At 37.4% G+C, this 23,968-nt stretch overlaps 1 protein-coding gene across 9 annotated transcripts in view; it reads left to right on the forward strand.

Moving 5' to 3' along the window:
• The window catches only part of SOX6 (SRY-box transcription factor 6), a 372,105-nt gene that overhangs the window by 252,807 nt on the left and 95,330 nt on the right, over positions 1-23,968 (forward strand). For 5 of the 9 annotated variants that reach the window (XM_073882851.1, XM_025848518.2, XM_073882852.1 and 2 more), the window contains exons 8-9: positions 2,448-2,527; positions 4,027-4,149. In XM_073882851.1, the coding sequence (XP_073738952.1) occupies positions 2,448-2,527; positions 4,027-4,149 (203 nt within the window). The remainder of the gene's footprint in view (positions 1-2,447; positions 2,528-4,026; positions 4,150-23,968) is intronic. The other 4 variants (XM_025848520.2, XM_073882854.1, XM_025848521.2 and 1 more) reach the window with 1 other exon arrangement.

Consider the following 23,968-nt stretch of genomic DNA (forward strand, 5'->3'; position numbering starts at 1 on the left):
AGGGGTGGGGGCGAAGCACATAACTTTGTTATTAAAAAATTAAACTTTGCAATACCCTAAATCCGTCTTCCTTTTAACACTTTTCTCTGCTACTTTTAACCCCGTTCTCTTCTTCACTCTTCTCCCTCTTCTGCTTTTCCCTTTTCTCTGTCTTCTAATCATTCTCTGTAATACACGCTGTTGCTCTAATGTATTCATTTTTACTTTTAGCATTGATTCAGTGATATGTTCTGGAGAAATAGCTTTCGAAAGATTGTATTCAGATACACAGATTCAAACCAGCAGAAAGGTTAAGAACATTTTAAAAATATGCTTGTCAGCAGTGGAAAGAAAGCTGTTTGTAGCCAGCAGGTGAGCTGGAGAGTACTACAGGGTGTGGTAGAGATAGTAATAAATTAACTGGCAAGCCAAAAACTATAAAAAAAAAATCAGCTATTTCATAGCATAGAAGCATGACAGCTATGAATAAAGGAGTGCCCCAGGGAATTCTTTTAGAGTTTGATTTTTTTAAATATGTTTGACATGAAAAATGTTTTAGTACAAATAAAGCAACTGGTATTAAACTTACAGGGAGGGGGGTTGTGGTTTAGAGTTAGCATGAATAATGCATGATATTTAAAGAAAGAACAGCTCTAAAATGTTCCGGGAGGCAGTCCATGTTGATGGTTGGAATGGTGATTTTTTTCCCCTATTTTTGAAGCATCATTAATTCAGTATCGTTTTGTGATTTTTTTTAACCTGATAAGATATCAACCAAAGAAATACTATTTGACTTAGATTAGGATATTCTTTCTTCAGATAATTTAGTTTAAATATCAAGAAGATCAGCCGAATTATTTAAGCATAAAGCGACAGTCATTTACTATAAAAAATAATTTGGCCTAGTTATCCTTTTTAAAAAAGCTCATGTAGCCCTGCAAACCAAAATCAACCTCATGGAAGGGGAGAAACAAGATCAGATATTTTGAACATTACTCCATAGGAGACCAGCACAATCTAGTGTTAGTGAATGCATTGTCGCAGTGCTCCATATGCAATCAGAAGCCAATTGTTACTGGACTGTGTACAAGCACACACTGTGCTCAATGGTCTGATGAGGTATTATGGATATGATGCAAAGGGACTGTGTCGATTAGAAGCTAACAATTTGTTAAAAGTGAAAGCAACTTAACATTTACATTGGGCCCGCTGAGGCGCACTTGGTGTGGCAAGTAGGATGAGCTCCAGGAAAGGGGCGGGGGGCACCACGAAGGCTCCAGGTATTAGTGTCCGCGCAGGAAAAAAAAGAGATTTTATTGCTTTCCATTTGGCTACCTTTATTGCTGTGATTCTTTCTACACTGTCTCTTCATTATTACATTCAGCTTTCAGTGTAGAAAAGTTCATGCAAAACAGCATGATTATTATAAATGTCAAAAATGTGTGGAGGAACAGCCTATTAAAATATAGCCTAGAGATAGTACATAACACTGACTTTAAATAAGTAGCTGCAGCCAAAGTGATACTCCATTAAATCACTGATATTGTGTAATTTATCCACGAGTATTAATTTTGATTTCAGTCACCACTATCACAATACGTTCCTCATGACTTTCTCCTGGTTCTTCACGTCGCCGCACACAGCCTGTGTTCTCAGGTCACAGAAGGTTCTCCATTCCCCTGTTTAGGAGTGGCACGGAGGCAGACGTGAAGATGTGGTGTTGATCTCTGCTGAAGCATGCTCAATCTCTATCAGACTTGTAATGCAGATATCCCATGTAAAATGTGTGGCTATTTAATCAAAGCATTATCGAAGAATAAGTGAGAAGTGCCTCGTGTGCATGATTCTGTACTCGGTTCCACCAGAAATTAATCCAGAAAACTGTGGTTTCCACTCTCGCAGAGATACCAGGCATTTCACAGAATGTGGGCAGATAAGATTAGCTTCCTTCTGGCCCCTATCAAATTGAAGAGGTTGCATTTTTAAAATTTTTTCTTTATTTTTTATAAAAGAAAGTTTAGGGTTATGGACAGTCAATAGCTCATAATCTTTTTTGGACTCTAATACTCTGCTTTGCCTACCAAGCCAAAACTTTTTGTTATTTCAACATAAAAACCTTAATACTTTCTCAGTGAACTGAGTGTCAGCCTGGCTTTAAGGTATTTTTTTTTTACTCTTAAAAAAATGATGTATTACAAGATTTGTAATGGAGTGAACATGCTTGAATTGCACATTTAATTTTTTTAACATCACATTCATGTTTTGCCAGTTTGCCTACCAGCTATCTGTTAACAAAAAGTTCCAAGGCGGCACTGCAAGTCTATGCCCAACTAAGCCTTTTGTTTCTGCAGATGTTTGGGCTTAGAGCAATGTTGTAAAGCTCAGGCAATCCAAGGACCATGTTTGTACTTGTCTGCTGCGATTCCCTGTGCATTGTCTAAACCTGTATGCATTGTTCTTTCCGACAGGTGATAACTACCCTGTGCAGTTCATTTCGTCAACAATGGCAGCTGCTGCTACTTCTGGACTCAGCCCTTTGCAGCTCCAGGTAAGTGCCAGAAGAAAAAAATGTGGGATACCAGCCAGTTCTTTAGCGGAAAACTGCTAACCAGCTGTATGCTAAATAATGGCCTGAATGTTAAATAATTTTTAAGCATAGCCTAGAAGGATTAACACCTTGTGTACTTACCATACAGAAAATAGAAGAGAAAACTGCCAATTTCAGTATTTTTAAAGGCAAAATGATAGTATGGCTTAGAACTCTATATTTTCTATGAAGTGAGTTAATGGTTCTACAGTTTTGTTTGTTTTTTATCGCTGGCTGCCGCTATTGGATATGGTAGCTTTTTCCTTATCTGTTTTCCATCCACGTCTCCATTTATGTCCAGATGATCTTTTACACATAAACATCAAAACAGAAAACAATGTTGGGCATTTTCCTTCTTGCAGCTTATAGACTAGGGGCTGTTATCACCAGATTACCTCAACTGTTTGGTAAAATGTCAACATATTGCTCTGGAATATGTGTACCCTCATTCTCATCTTTAGCTTCACGCCAAGCCAAAAGTCTGGGCATGGCATCCCACCACATTCGGGGTTAGGGTTCTGTACTTACAATGTGAAACTGGGGGAGAAAGTGTTTTGGAAGCTGGACAAAAAAATCATTGGTACCTTATCTTCTTCACAGTCAAGTGAGGGGTTTACAATAGGCCAGGTGATCTTTATACCCTCCTAGCACTGCCATTTTAAGGGGAAATTGACTTTTAATGTGAATATACATTTTAACAAAAACAAAAAGATAATATCATTAAAATAATGGTAAAACCTTCAGTATTTGAACAGTTATAAAGTATGTGGTAGTGAAGAACTTGAATTTCAACACAGTGGGAAGTATAAAGATAGTCTTTTATTCTTATAATTTACTGTGATTATTTTTGAGTTTTCTTACAAGGGAATAGCATCTGGCTAGGCATTTTTTTTCTTCTTTGCTATTCCCTCTATGGCTTGAATATAAGAAATGTGCAGATATTTTGCCATGAAAAAACAGCACTGTGATCCTTTTCATTTGGGTCTGCAAATAAATAATTTTTGCAGTACTCTGAGTTTTTGTCATAAGCCTCAACTGGAAAGCCGGGACGATGTTACCGACTATGGACTGCCTAGCAGAGCTAGACATTTTGCCTAATGGGGCAACAACCCTACCTCTCTTCCAAAACTTCACCTTCCCCACTGCTAACACTGGAACTCACCGCAGTTGGAAAAAATCTAAAAAGAAACCTCCCTCATGATAAACCTAATCTGTGCCTCCTTTCCCATATAGCTATGCTAGAGTGTCTTCTCCAGTCAGAGGCAGAAGTATGAAACCAGTACCATTGCTTGATCCTATAACCAAGTTTCTATGAAGGACAGTGTCTGGGTCCTCAGCCTTCTACTTTCTATTCTTTGATGTGGTCAGTACCCTGGATTTAGAAATACGTGTTCTGTTTCATGAGTTCTGACAGTATGTTTTGTCTTTTTTTTTTTTTTTCTGAATATGCTACTAAACAGAAGGGTCATGTCTCCCACCCACAAATTAACCCAAGGCTAAAGGGCCTAAGTGACCGTTTTGGCAGGAGTTTGGACACCTTTGAACATGGTGGTGGCCACTCTTACAACCACAAACAGATTGAGGTATGAATGCTTCCATTGATGCTTCATTGGGTGGGGGACTGGATTGTTCAGTCATATTCTAGGCTTTTTTTTTTTCTTAAAGTGGCAAACACTCGACATAAACACTAAAATGTGACCTTTCCCTTTTTCTCATTCCTAAGGAGGCTCATTTTTGCTCCTTTTCTTTCACAGAAGGAGGCAAGCCCCAAACCAATGCCCCCAATGACTTAGGTTGTTTACTGCTATATATTTAGGCAAATTCTTTACAGGTATCTTCAGAACCATCCCTTTTCCCCTTACCCTTTTACTCCTTTTTGTGTATAGTGCTGTACAATGTTTATAAACACTTAAACATTTTTTAAAAACTCTCATTTGTCCATATAACAACCCTGCAAAGTTGATCAAATATAATCCCGCTTACATGGACAAAACAGTGGCGGTTCAGAGAGGCCGAGGCTGCACAATATTCCCAGAGTCAGAGTTAGTACTCAGGATTTCTAACGGTCTGATTCAGGTTTCTGAATCTTGTTTTCTCTGGCTGAGGGAGGGCCGGGTGCCTGGGCCTGACTGGTTGCTTTTTTGCCCCATGAATGTCTGTAGTATCCCTTTCATATTTAACTTCCAATAAAGCTCTTTTTTGTTTTTGTGGGATATTCTTACCACTTGGGAGAAGATGGCTTTATGGGTCTTTTGAAAACCAAGCCCTTTTCTTCTATAGGGGTCTAGAACTCGTCTCTGTAATTTCATGTTTGATTTCTCTCTCATATCACTGGAGTCCCTCTCCAGGATTATCAGCTACTGAAGGGCTGCCAGCTATTTGTTGAATCACCAATAAATAAATAAATAAATAAATAAATAAATAAATAAATGGAGACAGGCTACCTCAGACTGAAACACACTTTAACTTTCTGGATTAGATCTAATACTAAATGTTATGTTCTAACCTACGATGGGAAACTCAACTGAAAAAAAAAAAAGAAAAGAAAATAATTACATCAAGCAAAGCTATATATTCAGATCCTATTGGCTCTGGCAGTCTATACATATCAAATACTGTATAATCAATAGAGTATCCCTTTAATTTATCTTTTCTGCTGCTTTTAAAACTGTATTTTTGAAAAATAATAGAGAAAGCTCACTCATAAGAAGAAAAAAGAGGATAAGATCAAAATCCACCTTGGAAGTAGCCTAAGGAAGAGTTCCAGAGCTTGCTGCCTGCCTCCCTCTTCCCCTGTCACTTTGATATAAGTTATATGGGGGCTTCCCACCCAGACATGACCAGGCATATACTGTCAGAGTATCTTCTAGACAGCAAGAAGGGATTTCTTTCATAAGGCTTTCTTTTGGCTGCAGAGAAGGTACCATATTTCTGGACATTCTGAAGATCTGCCATACCTAGGATTGCTAAAATGTAGAAATAACAGAAATAACTGCATATGGGGAACAAGACTTCCTTTGTGATGCCAGTTAGCAAGCTTCAGGCTCAGGACAGATAGTTTGTTAAATGTTTAAGTGCTTGGACAAATGTGAAAGCAGGTGGTCTTGGCTCAGATTCAAGACTTCCTCTCTTTTATTTTCTCTTGAGGTGTTGAGATCTACCCCATCCACCTTTCTCCATCAGCAGTTTTTTACCCAATTGCTTCTTTGACTAATTTTTTCACTTAGGTTGACTTCTCTCCCTGCCACCAGCATGGATCCCTGATGCTGCCAAATCTGGCTTCTGTTGGGTTTCTGGAAACTATGATGTCATCTTGGGGAGTGCCAGATCTGTGTAGTTCTGTAGCAGTGCTGATCTAGAAGCACAGCATATGCCACATGTCTATCACTCGCATTAGGATAAATAGAGAACCAGTTAGTGAGGGAACTCTTAGATTTTGCGGTTTAAGTTTGGGCCTATTTGAAAGTTTCCTGGGTTTTTGTTAATTCTCGCTCTGTTTTCTTGCTTTCATTTTTCGCACCTTTTTTTTTTTTTTTTCTGCATGTCAAGAAACCTTTGCTCTGTTTGCTTATATGGTACACTGGTTAGAAAAGATTGACCTTGTTTGAAAGGCAGGTTTCCCAAACTTTCCTGGTATGAGCATCCCATGTTTATGGGGATGTCCATGAAAGCACAGTAGACATAGATGTCTGAGCTACTACAGACACTCACATTTGAAATTGTAAGCGAAAGTAGAGAGAAAATTTAATAATATCTTGCTTTATTGATATTAAAGTCTGCTCTCTTTTCTAAATCTTCCCTCCTTTGACAAGCTAAAATGTCACAGCTCTGTTAACAATCACGATCGTGATAGATTGTTGATACTAAGGAAGCATTACAATTATGTTAACTGATTTTATTTCTAAACAGAGATTCTCAGGAAGAAAAGCCCACAACATGTACATGCCCCCATCGCCCTGCCTCCCCACCTTCATATACACCTGGCTGCATTGCTCAGAACTCGTCCTTCTTACCTGATGTTACAATTCATTTGTTCTTCAAAGGTTGTGACTTCTAACATTAATGAGCCTGGATAAATCTTAACAGCATTTATAGTTCTACCCTGAAAGGCCGAAATTTTGTTATCAAGTAGAAAAAAAAAGGTATTTAAAGTACAAAGACCCTTCTTACATTAGCATCTTCCAGTTCTTTCTTTCTTTAAAATAAGCAAGATACAGGAAAGCCTTGGTACTCTGTGCTGATCTAAGGCATGGTTTTCTCTGCCTCAGGGGCACAATATTAGGGGAGAGAAGGCCGAAGAATGCTATTTTTAGTTGAACAGTTCAGCAGATGGAGGCATGAATACTCATATATCTGAAGGTTGAGGGGCTTGAACCATTAATTTTGATAATGTATTTAACCCTGGGAACAATCAGAAACTATAACTCTAAGATTACAGTGCTTTTGACCTTTAGAGAACAGAGGGCACTTGCTATAGTAAACAATATATTATATTGCTACTTATTCCAATTCTCTACCTGTATAAATTTCAGGACCAGTTGCCATTTGCTTTCCTCAGCTATGTTAGCATTGGTCCTTCAAGTACATCAGAAAGAATGTTAAGGAAGGGGGACCAGTATAATGAGGCAGTCATATAAATATGGCCTTTTAGTAGCTAAGATGTTAAATTGTTTCTGAAGAAATACTGTCTCAGAAACTAAGCTCTGAGTAACTTCTTTCTTTTTTTAAATGAAAAAGTAGCTTCAATGTATTAATTCATTTTATGTGGTGACTTTCAACATAATAGACCCTTAAAAGTAATTTTGTTTTGCTTTGTTTTGTTTGTAATTGGAAGTGATATTGCTTCATAGATGTACCTTATATTAAATACAATCTGGTACCATAGCATGCAAAGTGATACACCTGTCTCATGCTTTCTTATTAAATGATGCATGCTTCTCTTTAGCAAATACAGCAGTTAAATATCACACAGCTTAAGAATTTCTAATTAAAATATCTCCACATGTCAGCATATTGGTAATGTATTATTTTAATCCATTTATTTTGTTTATGAAACAGTGACATATGTTTAGATTGTGAAATATATGAGCCTTAAAAATCACTTTATTGAAGAAAATTAATTCCTACAATACTGTCTCAGTAATGTGTTCACTCACCCAGTCAGTCACTGGCGGCACTGCCAGTCTTAATGTTGGGTAGACACACTTACCAGTTTTATCTGCATAACAGTCTTGGAAAGAAGCAATAGCAGTTCTTTTTCTTAGTGCCAAATGATAGAGTTTTTCTTTCCTTCCTTTTTTTTCTTTCTTTCTCATTAATTCAAACCTGCCCCCCCCAAACACTTTTTGTGGCTTTTTTTTTTTAATACAATGAGGCATGGGATTGAGTATATGTACAGGAGATTCTGAAAGACAAATCAAAATTAAAAACAAGCTAGTTACCTTTTCAAAGTTAGACGTAGTAATTTGTTTGTCAGCAGGGAGATATTTGGGTCAGCCCTGAGATAAAGTGACTGTCAGCAGTTATTCCTACAAGACAAGTAATTTCACTCAATGTATTACTGACAGATTGCTCACTTCTCTGAATCACCAGAGAAAACAAACTTAATATTGTTACAGGCAGAGTTTCTGTCTTCATTAGCCTCAGAGAATGATTTTTATCGAGCATTCAAAGCCTACCAAGCTTTAGTTGGAACATATTTTAACAGACAAGTTCTTATAATGATAGTATGGATAGTAGCTAAAATGAAAGGGATTAAATATGAAAATTTTTAAATATCAATATAAGTAGATTTTTCACCTTTATTTGATGGCCACTATGTGTACTTTAGGGGACACTTGAGGAAAGGAGTATGATTAGAGCCTTAAAACACTAGGAAAACCTATCAATCATAAGTTACTCTTAAATGAAACTATTAAAGTCTTGCCAAGTTTGCAAAGATGGAGGAGAACAATTGAAATTTTTGCAGAAGTAAATGCAAACACATATTTTATTTAAATGATATTGTCAATTTTCATGCTACAAATGGAAAGTGAAGAAGTACCCATCAACATTGAGAGTGCTCTAATTCTATTTCATTTCCAGCCTGAATCTTTATGATATTGTATTTAGATGCTCTTCTCTGGCTCATACCCTGTTTTCTTGTTCACAGTTGTAAACATGAGGGGGAATGAGAGGGTGAGTTAGGTTTTGCTGGGTAGGCTGGGGAGGGGGAATGAGAGGGTGAGTTAGGTTTTGCTGGGTAGGCTGGGGAGGTTATCATTTCTAATAGCGAGTTGAATAAAGAGTTGATTAGAGTGACCTATTACTAGCTACCCAATGGAGAAAAAGGAATGCACTGATTCAAAGCTTGTTTTGAGGATGCACCATGGAGCTGTGCTTTGAGGAGAAATGCTTTCTTTTCCCTTAATCAGCCTTCTCTCATCCCTTTTGACTGTAAGAGTGTGATGGAACTTGGGAGTACCATTACAACTGAGATTAGATGAGCTGTGGACTAATGAACTCCACTTTGGAATCAGAATCTTGGATTAGAGTTTCCCCCGTTACTTGCCATGTTGTCCTATAGTGTTCTCAGATTACCTTTTTTTAATTGTAAAAGGGGAATAATAATCATTTTCAGGGTTGTTGTGCATAGTAAGTGGGGTAAGGAGGCATGTATTAGATTTCCAAAAGAAAAAAAAATCTTCATTAAAATGGAAAAAACTTTCCAACATCCAATAAGTAGTCAATTCTCCTCTGCCTTTGCTGCCTGAAGTGCTTCTGAGGGGCAGCTCTAATCAACTAGAATGTGAGTCACTGCATTCAGGGATTTTGTCTCTTTTGTTTACTGTTGAATCCCCAGTATTGCCTGGCATAGTGGTAAAATGAATGACTTAATGAATTTCGTCTTTGGTGGCTATGTGGAACCCAAGTTGCTTTGAAAACATTTTTCTTGGATATGTTTGGTCAGGTGCCCTGTGTTTAGGGAGGCACTATTTCATATGAAGAACTTTTTATTTCTAGGTATGCTTCTTAAGAAAAACAGCAGGTACCAAGTGAATCCTGATGGAGGTTAAAGATATATAGGCAGGTCAAAAAAGGATGCAAAATATGAAAACATTTCCTAGTGTTTGGAAATCAGACTTGTATTCAATGAAACAGAATAAGGTTATATCTACCCACAGATTAAAACACTGGGTACACTGAATTTTCTTTTGGAAATGTGATTTTCAGTAGGTTTTAAGGTGATACCTAAAAGTTGAGAAAGTATGGCTCTTCTCACGGATAAGCCCTGTTAATCACCGTACTTACGTTATGTGATGGGTAGGATGTTCAGGTACACTCACAGAGATGGCTTACTAGGAGCCCAGGACCTTGGAATTACAAAACTCGTGCAGTCCTCTTTCTTTACTAAAGTAAGATTCCTACCAATATCCATTTAGCTCCAGCCTCACTAATCAATCTATAAACAGGGAGCTCCCAGTGTGTGAATACTTATATTTAAACAGACTGCCTGTAAGATGCAATGGTTTCTAAAACAGTGACAGGTATTTTTATTCCTGTTTTTACCAAATTGGAGTTTCAAGATGTTGTTTGGTTGGTATCACGTATTACATATCTGTATGTTTATACGTTATTAGGGGCTACCTTGGAAATCAGAGAGATGGTGTGATTAAGGATACATTGGCCAGTTTGAAAGCAAAACATTCTTGTGTTTTCAAAAATGTTTCACTTCACTTTCCAATCATAGAATAAGTCAGGATATGCAACATTTAGGAAATCTAAATCAGAAAAAGATATGATGAAATATTTTGAAATGCTAGGTAACAGAACAGACTGAGCAGGACAAAAGTGTTTTTGAAAAATCACCTCATTGAGGTATGATTGACATACAAAAAGCTGCGCATGTTTATTTTGGATGAGTTTGGAGATAAGTATACATCCATGAAACCATACCACAAACTATGCCATAAACATATTCATCACCCACACTGTTATTATTTTATGTGATAAGAACATTTAACATAACATCTATCATTTTAGTAAGTTTTTAAGTATACAGTACAGAATTAGGAATCATATGCTCTATGCTTTATAATAGATTTCTTAACTGTAACTGTGCCCTTTGACTAATACCTCGCATTTCCCCTCCCCCAATTCCTGGCAACCCCATTCTATTCTCTGACCCTATGAGTTTGACTATTTTAGATTCCTCACGTAAGTCATATTACACAGTATTTGTCATTCCGTGTCTGGCATATTTAACTTAGCATAATGTCCTACAAGTTCATCCATGTTGTTGCAAATGGCAGGGTTTCCTCCTTTTTTAAGGCTGAATAATATTCCATTTTTATCCATTTATTTTCTTTATCCATTCATCCATCAGTGGGCATTTAGGTTTCTTCCACATCTCGGCTATTGTGAATAATGCTTCAATGAACACGGGAGTGAAGATACCTCTTCGAGATCTTGATTTCAGTTCCTTTGGATATATACCCAAAAGTGTCAGGTCTTACATTCAAGTCTTTAATCCATTTTAGGTTAATTCTTATGTATGGTTTAAGATAAAGGTCCAATTTAATTATTTTGCATGTGGATATTCAGCTTTCCCAATGCCATTCATTGAAAAGACTATCCTTTCCCTATTGGGTATTCTCATTCCCTTTGTCAATGATTCTTTGACTGTATATGTTTGAGTTTATTTTTGATTTCTGCATTCTGTTCCATTGCTCTATATATCTGTTTTATGTCACTATCATAGTGTTTTGATTACTGTAACTTTGTAATATATTTTGAAATTAAGAAGTGTGATACTTCCAGCTTTGTTCTTGTTCAAGATTGCTGTGGCTATTCAGGGTCTTTTGTAGTTGCATGTGAATTTTAGAATTGTTTTTTTAATATATTTCTGTAAAAAATGCCATTAAGATTTTGATAGGCATTGTATTGCATCTCTAGATCACTGGGTGGTATGGACATTTTAACAATATTAATTTTTCAATCCAAAAATATTTTTAGTGACATTTTAATTAAAAGGGATTGAGAAACTCGGTTGGGTGGATTCCCCTCATAGACACGATCCAGTGGAAGAATAAAATTGATCAGTAGAGCTAGCACATATCACTCTGCCAATTTTCCTTTCTCTTTTATTTGTAGAAAAATTCATATGCTACAGGTATACATGTTTGTACGAAATCCATCTAAATTGTAAATTCAGGGAAAATTTGTAACAGTTCAAGCTCTCTGCAGTGATTTAAAACCATCATGCTTTATTTTGACTGTTTTAAATTATTAGGATTAGGATAATAACTGGATTCTCTTACATATCTTCCAAGCCTAAATGGCACTAATAATGGATTCTTTTCTAAATATAAATAAATGACCCCAAAACATCTACTCTGTACTGGTTGCTGTGTGGATAAAAAACATCACTGTATGTTCCATCTTTCAGTCCTCCCTTATAATTGATGACATCAGTAGGGTCATCTTGAGTCAGACTGAGAGGAATTAATTTGTTGTTTTCTTTTTTTTTTAGTTTTATAAATACCAATTCCTTTATATTTATAATTGTTTAATATGGTGTTAGCTAAGTATTTACATTTCCTTTTTACACACTAAAAAAATGGAGGCAAAGTAGAGCCAAATAAATTTCCCAAGGCTTCCATCCTCTTGGTTTAAGGACTTAAATCAGAATTCTTAATTTCCAGGAAACTGCATTGAGTTCATTCCTTATTATGTGTTTCTCTTATAGCACAGCTGTAATACCTGTAACCAACCTTTGATGTTATAATATATAAATTAATCTAGACTATAATCCTTGGTAGCTTATCAATGATTTCCCTAATGCTATTGACCTTGAGCAGTATGAACTAAAACAAAAATAAATAAATGATAGCTATGTATAAAAAACTTATTGCTTAAAATGGATACGTGCGTTGACCATCTCCAACCTTACAAAGTGCAAACAGACAGTACTCATGCAAAGCCAGTTTGAAATAGAGCTGTTTTTAATCTAGAAAAATCCATTTTTGGGATATTTATCAAATTTTCACTCTAATTCACTTATCCATTGAAATTAAAGTAAGAATGAAGTATTACAGCTTTTCTTTTTTAACTCTTGTTACTTGAAATTACACTGTTACTTTGAATATGACTGGTTTCAATGATATAACACTTAGTGTGTCTTAGAGTTGTATCAAAATGTTTTTTTAAAAGGGAGCTTATAAATTATCATGCTCAGGAAATTTGGAAAATTTGTATGAAAATTCAAATGTAACAAATTTAATCATTCAATTATTCAACAAATATTTATCCAGTGCCAAGTATTATTCTAGACCAATGGTCCTCAATAGGAGACAGTGTTGCCCCCTAGGGTTCAGGTGACATGTCTGGAGATGTTATTGATTGTTATGACTTGGGGGTGGGGATGGAGATACTACTGGCATCTAGTAGGTAAAACCTCCAGGGATGCTGCTGAATATCCTACAATGGACAGCTCCCCCACCGCCACCCCCTGCCGCCAACCCTGACCAACAAAAATGATCCAGTCCAAAACATAGTCATGCTGAGGTTGAGAAAACCTGTCTTAGATATTGGGAGAATAGCAGTGAATAAAACAAAGTCTTTGCCTTCATGGAGTTTACATTCTAGTAGGGGAGAAAGAAAATGGGGAAAGAAATGTATGATAAAGAGTTAGGATTGCAAATCTTACTCATCTGAGCAGAAGTATCCCACCTGTCAATCTGCCTGTACATCTGTACCTGGATGGGCAGGTTTTTAAAAGCTGAGACTTATTTGATTATTTATCCTCAGCTCCACTTTGATCTTCAAAACGAAGAATTTTTTTTATTAACATATAATGTATTATTTGTTTCATGGGTTCAGGTCTGTGATTCATCAGTCTTACACAATTCACAGTGCTCACCATAGCACATTTTATTCTAGCAGTCACTTCTGGCTAGAACACTCACAATTCTCCTCAGGCCCATCTTTTCAATTGTATTAAGCACACCATCTACTCTGACTTTCAGTAAAGGAATATTATTTCTGACTATAATAGTATGCAAGTCTATCTTTCAGAGTGAAGTAAATATGAAATTTGGTGAGGACCTGGGAACTGTTCATTAGTTTTTATAGGATGCTGTTTATGGAGATCCCATAGGATGAGTGGGATCATTCTTGGCAGAAAACCTGTATTTGATGTGTGAATTGGATATAACAAAGGAAACCTGAATTTCTTTCTAAAACAAAATGAAACAGAACAGATATAAGAATAGTATGGATATTATTTGTATGTATACAGATATAGACATACCAACACACATATAATACACGTTTTATACTTTTTTACAGTTTATTGAGCAATTTATATTTCAGCTTTATAATAAATGTGCTTTAATATTATCCCCATATTTTAGAAGAAGAAAGTGAGGCTCAGATGGATTAAGTAACTTGGACCAGATTATTCATCTATTAAACAAAATTAGGACTATAAGAGATGGTTTAAGTGCATTTTGAAATTTACTTCTTGACTGGCATTCTTTGCCTTAAACTCTGCTGACTGATATGTAGGAAGCACAGTCATTTAGAAGCTTTTGTGCATAACTTACTCCCCTCTTATAATATTCAAGTGAATTAAAAGTAATTTAATTACATTAAAAAAGGGGGGAAATTTCAAAGTCAACATGACATTCTTGGGATCCCAGAGAGTTCATGTATTTTCCAAATTTCCAGTTAGCTGTCCAGAAGAAACTTCAAACCTAATAGAATTTAACAAGGATAAGAAGAACTATCATGAAATCTGTCTTATCTCATTCTGTAGTTTTCTTTTGAGGAAAATGCTTAGAATGTTTTTGCCGAGTGCCAGAGCTTGATTCTTTGGAGGGTTTCTGGGGGCTGTCTTCTAATTTCAAAGTTTCGATGAGTGTCTGGGAGTAGCTGGGGAGTGTGTCCTTGCCCATCCCCAGCCTGTGCTGCGCTCTGAGCATGTTCAGCAGGTTGCATGCCAGCAGAGGAAGCAGATGTTTGACCATACTGGAATGGAGCGCCTGCTGCATCAGGAGCTGGGGATTCCTCTTGACATCTGGACATGGCTGGGTCGGGATGCCTGCCTCGGGCCAGGAGGCTGCGGGGGCTGCAGGGCAGAGAGCACAGCGTCTTTGCTGCTCTTTAAGCGATTAGTGCACTGAAGCAGCAATAATGTTGAATTATCGCTTGGCTGCGTTCTTCTCGGCAATCTTGGGACAATAGGAGAGTCAGGAAGGAGCCTTTACAGTGAAGTCATGTTCAGAGAGACAAGACTAATTATAGAGTATTAAAAGAGCTCTATTTTAAGTGATTTCATTTACAAATAGCTCTGGACAGTGTATGGAACTTTTTAAAACTGTAAACCCAATAGCTTAAAAGGACTTCTAATTGAAAGTGGCTAGTTTAGAGCCATTACTTCAGCAACTGTCTAGTTTTAGAGTTTGGCCAAGTCGTGCTACAGAAGATAGAACATCTGCCAAAAAGAGAAAATACACCAATACTTGTAGCTATCAGGGGCGAGTTCTCTAACTTGAGAGGAAGGAAGACTTTTAGGTAAGAGATTGACTGAATTATGCACTGGCTTTTACGGTTTTACTTTATCACACTGAAAACTGGTCTGCATTTGCTACCCAGAACTGAAACCATCTGTTACACCAATTTCCTTTATGATATGTGTTATTTCAGCACGATAGGTACAGAAATGTGTAGGTTAAAATATATTTTGTGATGAACAGTTGACGCATTATGTAGTTTTTCCTCTTATAATTTTTTCTTAGTGAGACCTCTATGTTTAAGAAAACCTTCTTATAAACACGTTATGGCCAGTTGTGTTCACGGTAGTATATTGGAGAAGAACACAGTGTTGCTGTCACTTAACCTCTCATATTCTAAGGGGGTTATATTTAATTAACACTGGTGAGAGGCTGACCTCGGAGGCTGTGGAAAGTGATTGAGCTGCATTTTCCAAGCTCTGCTCTAGTCAGCTGGGAGAGAAATTAAAAAAAAAAAATTAGAAAGTACTATTTTCTGAAATTCCCTCTAACTAAGCTGTATTTCAACGGGCCATTTAATGCTCAAATGGACAAAGGTATTACTTCAGTCATTGAATTGTATCAAACTCCTTCTCAGAGGCCCCGTTTAAAAACTCTGAAGGAAAAGTGGTTTAGCATCGCATTCTCAATGGAGTATCACTTGCTCTGCTTAAAAAGAAAAAAGCAAATAAATTAAAAAAAAAAAAAGGCAGGAGAAACACTCACTGTCAGTAAATGCCGTGGAGCTTGTGACCCGTGTAGTCCTCACGACACTGGGATTGCCCTCTGGAGTTTAGGAGTTCCTTAGCCCCCATACAAAAAGACACCCCGCTCTGCAGCATGCCTGTTTATCTGCTCAGAACATTTTCTTCACGTCCAAGCAAGTGTATGCTCCAGGACCCAAGGGGCGGTCTCTGGATAATGCACGGGTAAATCATTGGCTTAGATGGAACACAACCAGGAGAGAGCGAGAAGCTTTGTTGAGATAATAGAGGCCTGGATGTGACTAACTGGGGTGGAAGTCCTTCATTTCCCCATCCATTTATCAGTCATTTTAATAACAAGGCATTTCTTAGTCATTTTAATAAAGAGACATTTTTTAGTCACAGAGCAAAATAGTCAGACATAATTCATCTATATCCAACCGTACCATTCCTGATTTTAGATCCACCTCTGCCACATCTCCTAATTATGAAACACTATCACCAACACAAATACACTTCACTATGGAACAGGGAAATGACTGTATATCATTAGGTGATGATTTGCCACCATGTATTGCAGCAACATGCTTCCTCTCTACTCAGCAGCTAGCTTGCTCTCTGACATGTTTTCTGTCTGTACAATAGTGAATGGCTTGGAGGTTTCAAGAAAGCAGCACTTCTTGGTTCCTCAAGACCTCTTCAGTTAACAGAGCTATGTGACCAAAAACAAACCAACCAACAAACAAAAAAGAGCTATGGGATCTTGAGCTAACTTTCCCTGCACCTCAGTCTCCTCATCTGAGAAATGGGGATGATGACACCTCCCATATTGCAAGGATTAAATGAAGTAACACAATCCAGTGGCCTAGCACAATGTCTGCTACATGGTAGCATTACTCAATAAACATCATTTCTCTCCACACCTTTATACTAGCATCTCTCTTATTCATGTATTCATTAAAAAATATTTTAAAAGCATATATTACATGCTTTAGGTACTCAGGCTAAGCAAGCTATTGACCTCTTATGATAATAGCCTAGGGAAGAACTCAACTAAATGAGCAAAACTTCAAAGTGATAAGAACAAATAACATGTGGCAAATCATCTGGTAAATATGTATATAAATATATTCACTTATTGGTGACCAAGCTGGTTGTATATAGGCTTTTTGAAATCTTTTTTGTCCTAATACTTACGCCCAATGTCTGCTCCTGAATTCAAAAAGCATAAGGCCCAGTGCAGTGTTCTTCCGAAAGAAGTGGTGGCCGGGCAGTGAATAAGGTACTTTAAACTGGACTTTCTACTAATCAAGAAAAAATGCCACCATATTGAAATAAAAGCCTTCACAAATAGGCAATGAGATTGTAAATTGCATAGATTTCCAGAGCTGGAAAGGCCCTCAGAGGCCTTGAGGGCCAAATCTGAACTCTACCACCAGTTCCATGAGCATGGGCAAATTAATCTTCCTATGCGCGCAGATTCCATTAAATGGGATTAGGAGTAATACTCACCCCAAAGGGCAGTTGTGAAGAATAAATAAGAATATCCTTATGAAAAGTGCTTTACACACTGTCAAGTATTATGTGAAGTTTTTGGTTTTACAGTTGAAGAGACTGAGGCCCAGAAGGATGGATTAACTTGACCAAAGCCACACAGTTTGTAAGTGGCCTGGGTTAGGATATGCGGAATTGTGAGGCAACACTGTGAAGAGCTAAATTTGATTGCTTCTTTTAAATACATTTATAAGAAAAGAACTGAACCAAGTTTAAACATGGCCAAGAGGACAGTATAGCTCATGCCTCTACCTGTTCTAGGTGCAGGTGGGTGGGGATGAGTTTTTGTAGAGAGATTTTTTGCAATTGAATGTACCAACCTAATGAAGATTATCCTTTAAAAAAACAAAATAAAGCATATTCAAGTATAAGACCCTGTAACAGTGCTGGTAGTAGCGACAAGACCAGAATACAAGCTTATAGTAACATGGAAAAAAAGGATTTATTATTTAATTAATTCACTCCTACATTGATTCCCCAAATGTTTATTAAATACCTACTGTGTGTAGTAAGCACGCTTTCTACTTGCAAGATACTAAGCTCAGACCTTGGATCTCTGCCCTCAGAGGGCCCACAGTCTAGTAGACCCTGTGATAATTGTTAGAATAGGTATGCATCCAGAATGAAAACCCTGCGGGAGGAAGAGGTGTTAAGCTCTGCCTGGGGAAACATGGGCGATCTTCACAAATGAGATGGTGTTAAAATGGAATCTTGAAAGGAGAATGGAAGCTCCCTAGGTTTTAAGGGGCAAGGATACAGCGTGGCAGAGATAACAGAGAAGAGAAAAAGCACTTCAGACAAAGAGCTCAGCCTGCCCGTAGGTGTAGGAGCAATAGACAGCATGGCGCATTCAAGAAACCACAAGTAGTCTGGCAAAGGCCGAGTGTACCAGAGCAATAGTTGGTGAAGTTGGAAAGGTAAGCGAGGGGTCAGATCACAAAGTGCCTTTCACACCACACTTGGGAATTTGCAATGCATGTGGCAGACATGATTTTATTCATACCGCAAACGGTAAAGTGGTATAAGGTATAGCGAACAACTTTATAATGTGATACTCCTCTATTAATTTGATCTCTAGTTTACATTTCCCATTACACTAGATTTAATAGTTAGGGAACTATGTTTGGTAAGATTCATAGTCCCTTTAGTACAATGGTACCCTGTGGCAAGTGAAACTGTACAAATAGTGTAATGATACATGCAGAATAAACAAAACTGTTTAAGACTGAAGCAAAGCCAAGGTCCAACCATTTCCCTGGGACTTGGGGAGATCTTGTAATCTGAAGTTTGTGCTAAACCCAATCATATGAAGCACATTGCTTCTCAGTGAATGGTCCCTGATACTATATTTCAAGCAAATGATGAAGCAAGGAGTAAAAATCTGTAAAGAAAAGCTATGGTTCTTCTAATTGTGCAATTATGCCCCTTTCTGGAATAATAAAATGTTCCTTGGCAGAGGTCAGGATCTCTGCCACTGACTTATTTAACAGATCCTCTTAACATCTGTCCTGCAGACTGCGCACTTTATTAGCAGACAAGAGACCCAACAGACTTTGCCTGCTGTGTCCCTTTTTCACATTCACACAGCTGTGGATTAACTCAGACTTTCCAGAAGAGGACCAACCAGAAGGGATAGTAATGTTATTGGCTGATTCTAAAAAGATGGGAAAAAAGAGCAGAAACAAATGTTGCCCTAGTACAATTCAGTGTTTTTAGGGTGACAATTACCAGTCTGTTTTAAAAAGGAATAAAAGCAGCGATTTCACTAAAAAAGGAAAGTCTATTCATATCTGTGTGGGAACCTAATCAGGCTCTTGTTTCCAATGACGATGCCTCCACAGTCGCACCAGGTCTGCGACAAGAATGCTCCTTTTGTATGCCAATAATGTGGAAACGATAAAATTCCCTCTAAGAGACATATGTGTTTACATCATGAGATGTGTTATTTGACAAAATGCTTTGTTCTCCTCATATTTTCCATGCAGAGTTTCATGCTGGGTTGTTTGGCTGGAAATCTTTGATTAACTAGAATTAGTTGCTGAAATAAAATAGACACTTTTGTTTTATGAGTCCTCTTGCTGAGCTGTAAATTATAGTAAAACATATAAGGAGTGACAGAAAGAAGTGCTGATTTGAACCTCTGACCCACGACAGGCACAAAAACATAAGATTATTCCTTCAAAGAGCTGCATAGAGACATAAATATTTCACGGTCCACTCGGAATCATGCCCTCTTAACAAACTAAAGCTGCGATTTTACATCATGTAATGAGAGTTTTCCAGAGGTGTTATGGTAGGCTTACACGAGGTATTGAGATTCTGAAATATCCCTCCTAAATTAGGACCTTGAATCCTTAAAGATTTTCTCTGTCCAACAATGGACCAAAACAAACAAACAAACAAAACAAAACAAAAAACAAGAACAGAACAAAGTTCCTGTTCCCTAAATGAATAGCCTTTACTAGAAAAGTGCCACATTTTCTAAATCTTCAGTCTTCTCACAGCCACGTTGGCCTTTAGTGTCACCATCTTAGTTCTGTGAAGCAGTCTTTGGGAGCTAGCCTGAAGGAATGGGCTGGGAGGGGGGACGTTAATAAAAGCAGAACAGGAACTCTGTTAAGTCCAAACACTGCGCGTTCTAGGGCATGGTATTCATTCTTCTCAGGATTGTTGTTTTTGGGGGGTGTTTTTTGGTTAAATAATTTTACAGGACTACTTATACATTTTAGTTAACATAGGATCTCTTTCCAGAGCTGCCACATAAGCAAAGCTTCCCTAACTGTTCGCAGTCAAAACTAACCGTGATGGGTGTGTTAACTCACATTATTGTGGTAATCATTTCACATTATGTACATATATCATATCATCACATTGTACACCTAAACCTGACACGATATTTTTTGCCAGTGTCTCAATAACACTGGAGACAAATGCCCAATTGTTCCCAGTGGTGGTGTTTCAGGAGTAATTTGTAAATGCTTCTATGCTACTGTTTATCATATTGTAGTCTCTCCCTTTCTCCTTCCGATCCTTGCTGTGAGCTCCTGAGAGAGACAGCATATCTTCTTCATCTTTGTATCCCTAGTATATTTTTGCTAAATTGAATAAAAATGCCAGATGTTTTTCTGAGTAAGATCTTTGGAGTGATATCTCTTCAAGAGAATATACTGATAGGAATAAGTCTTTATAGTGTGCCCTTCTTCTAAGTATATTATGTGCATTAACTCATTTACTCCATACAACAGTCTTTTGGAGCAGGTACTATTATTTTTCCCATTTTAAAGATGTGGAAATTTAAGACCCAGAGAGATTAAATAACCTTGCCTTAGATTACCTTGTTCTGACAAAAGAGTGTGCACTCTTTTTTTAAAAAAATGTAATTTTATTATGTTATGTTAATCACCGTACATTACATCATTAGTTTTTGATACTCTTAATCACTGTGCTGTCCTGCCTCTCACAGCAACTTATAAACCTTATTTTTCTAAGGGTCTTCTTTAGTACTTTATATTAACCATTACTTGCTTCATCTGCTACAAGGATTTTTAAAGATGGATTGTTGGTATATGTATCAGTATCACATCTTGTGACAATAAAGTGTGTTATGTGCTTATTACACACTATTTGAATGATTTTTATCATGGCCGCTATGGATAAGGTATCATTCCTTTCTGCTAATTAGGGAGTAAGCCATGGGTATTACTGTAGGATACAGATGGCATATTTACATACTGCAAAATATGCTGAACTTCTCCAATTGGCAATATTAATAATTTGCAGTTCAAAAAATGACAGTTAGTGGAGGTGGCTCTGAAACAGGGTAAAACATTAATTTGAATTTAAAAAATACAGAAGAAAATAAAGGAGGAAAGTAAGCAGAGGACATTTTGTATTATTTCTTGTCGAGTTTACTTGATCACTTAAAAGTGAATTCAAAATACATCCTTACCTCCCTGAATATTTATTGCAAATGTACATTTCATGTTACTATTATTGATATAAAATTTCTGTTTAATAAATCTGTGCATTTCATCATAGGCATGGATTTTGTTCATTAGCATGACTCTTGTGTTCAGTCTTCCATAGTCTCCTGAGAAGTTAAAAACCGAGTTCAGTTTAAAAACACTAAAAACATTTTCATATAATAAACATGTTTATTTCCAACCAGCAACATTTGTTTTGTCCTTTGATTAAAGTGAAGAAAAATAGCATATAGAAAATATTATACTTTTCTTTCATGCAATTTTGTTTTCCCAAGTATATATTTTGTTTAACAATTTAAATAAAAACTTACTTTTTTCTCATTGAATACTCACTCATATTTGTCTTCATTCTGTTGTTTTGGAGGCTTCATTATGGGTGGAAATCGAAGGGCATAGAAGCTGAGCAGTTGTAGAATATTTTTCAAGCAACAGCATCTGGTTTCTTGGCAGTCATCATGGGCCAAGGCAAGGCAGTCCTGGCATATCTCCAGATTTTTCTGTGGGTATTGCTGAGGGATTTCCAGGTCTGCCATGTTGTTGTAATGGTGTTTCCTAGAAACTCGGAAACTTGGAATGGAATCCAAAGCCTGTTTGATAGTATTTGAGGTCTACATGATCTGGCTCCCTTGCCCTCTTTTTGACATCTGACCCATCACCCTTTGCCCAACTCACTCTGCTCCAGCCACACTGGCCTCCTTGCTGTTCCTCACACATTCCAAGCACAAGTATTTCTTCGCCTCGGGACATTCACCTATCCTTTGCCTCTGCCTGGGATGCTGTCCCCTGGTAGTGACATGGCTTACTCCCTCACTTCTTTCAGGTCTCTACTCAAATGCCCCTTATTTTAGTTTTCCTGACCTCCTCAATATTTAAAAACTCCCCCTTCCCCATATTCATATACCCGGTCACTTTATATTCCATGGCACATATTAGCATCAAAGTTACGCATACCTACGTGTTATTTATCGTCTTCTCTGTCTTCTCCTCCCCTCTCCCTGCCCCAAAGTCACTGCTCACTTCTGTTTTCTCAAATAGTGCCTGGCCATTAGTAACCACTCAATAAATACTTTTTGAATGAATCTGAACCAAAATTCACCTTTTGGTTACAAAGGAACAATGCTTTTATTTATTGTTTTTTTAAAGATTTTATTTATTTATTTGGCAGAGAGATACAGAGAGAGGACAAGTAGGCAGAGAGGCAGGCAGAGGGAGAGGGAGAAGCAGGCTCCCCGCCGAGCAGGGAGCCCGATGCGGGGCTCGATCCCAGGACCCTGGGATGATGACCTGAGCTGAAGGCAGCCGCTTAACCGACTGAGCCACCCAGGCGCCCCAGGAACAATGCTTTTAAATATTAGGAACCTAATATATACTCATTTACTTAAAAAGTACTGAACTCAGCCCATGTACTCAAATATATATATATACCCATTGAAACTTCCCTGTGACTTAAAGACCATGGGAAGTAATGCTTAGATTTCAAATCCAACTTCTGGACTCCTCGATGAGTTTTTATTTCCTATTGGTAGAGTCAAGATGCACTTGTTTAGGTTTCCCTGATGAGCTACAGCTTTGTGATGAGAGAGTTAAAGGAGCGTTACGAATGCAAGCTGTACCACTTGGAGCACATTCAGAGAGCTGGGTCTCTTCAGCAGTGTCTGCCCAGCTCTTGGAAACAGAAGGAAAACAGTCAGATTCATTCCCATAATGTCGATTTCCAACTGCCCTCATTATCACCTCTTTGAATAACTTGCTTCAAGAACCAAAGTACTAATTGTTTCAATGACTGAACTTTATTTCTGTAAATAAAGCATTATGTATTTACACACTTTATTTGGAACCCTGAAAGAAAGATACTTGGAAAAAGCAAGGAGAGACCGAGTTTTCTTGTTAAAATTATTGGGGGTCGCTTTGCTTATACTTAGTTATTTGCACTGTGCTACTATGTTCCTTGAGGAAAAGCTCTTCTGAACTCATTCCAGTATAATTGGTGTAATCCAAGAGGGAATTCTGGTGTGTTTTGTTTTGTTGTTGTAGCAGATGACTACCTGGGTGCTCAACCTGATGGAGTCAGAATTTTTTAAAAAAAGTTCTCTTCATAGAATGGTAGGACCATTGACCTGAGCCTCTAGCCTTTTCTTTTTTCTTTTTTCTTTTTTTTACAGTTTCTCCTCTCCTCCACACCCAGCATACTCTCCGCTTGCCTCCCCACCCCATAAGCACAATGGGTTATGTCAGAGGAGCTACTCAATGCTTGAGAAAATAGGCAAGAGGATCTCTAGCCAGGAAAACTCTTTCTTCAATTCATTTTTCCTTACTTGACATTCTTGAGCAGGCTGCAGGGGATAATGAAATGAACTGAACAGGTCCTGGCTTTCCAATGGCTTACAGTCAACGCTTGTCCTCTTTTTCCTTTGGTTGTTGTGGAAAGGCAAATAGCTCAAGTCTTAAAGGAGGTGAAATAGATCCACTCTCACCTGAGACAGATTTTGGCCCTTTTATGTGTATTTGCATAAACTTTCATTTTTAAAAAACTGAAAACACCTTAACACGATTATAATTACCTTAAGCTAATTACTGTAGTTGCATTTTAAAATTTGTTCATTTTAAAATAAATATTAAAATAATATT

This window comes from Callorhinus ursinus, unplaced genomic scaffold (assembly GCF_003265705.2).
Source record: "Callorhinus ursinus isolate GAN/ISIS: 27379988/994484 unplaced genomic scaffold, GSC_fseal_2.0 scaffold49, whole genome shotgun sequence".
Lineage (NCBI taxonomy): Eukaryota > Metazoa > Chordata > Mammalia > Carnivora > Otariidae > Callorhinus > Callorhinus ursinus.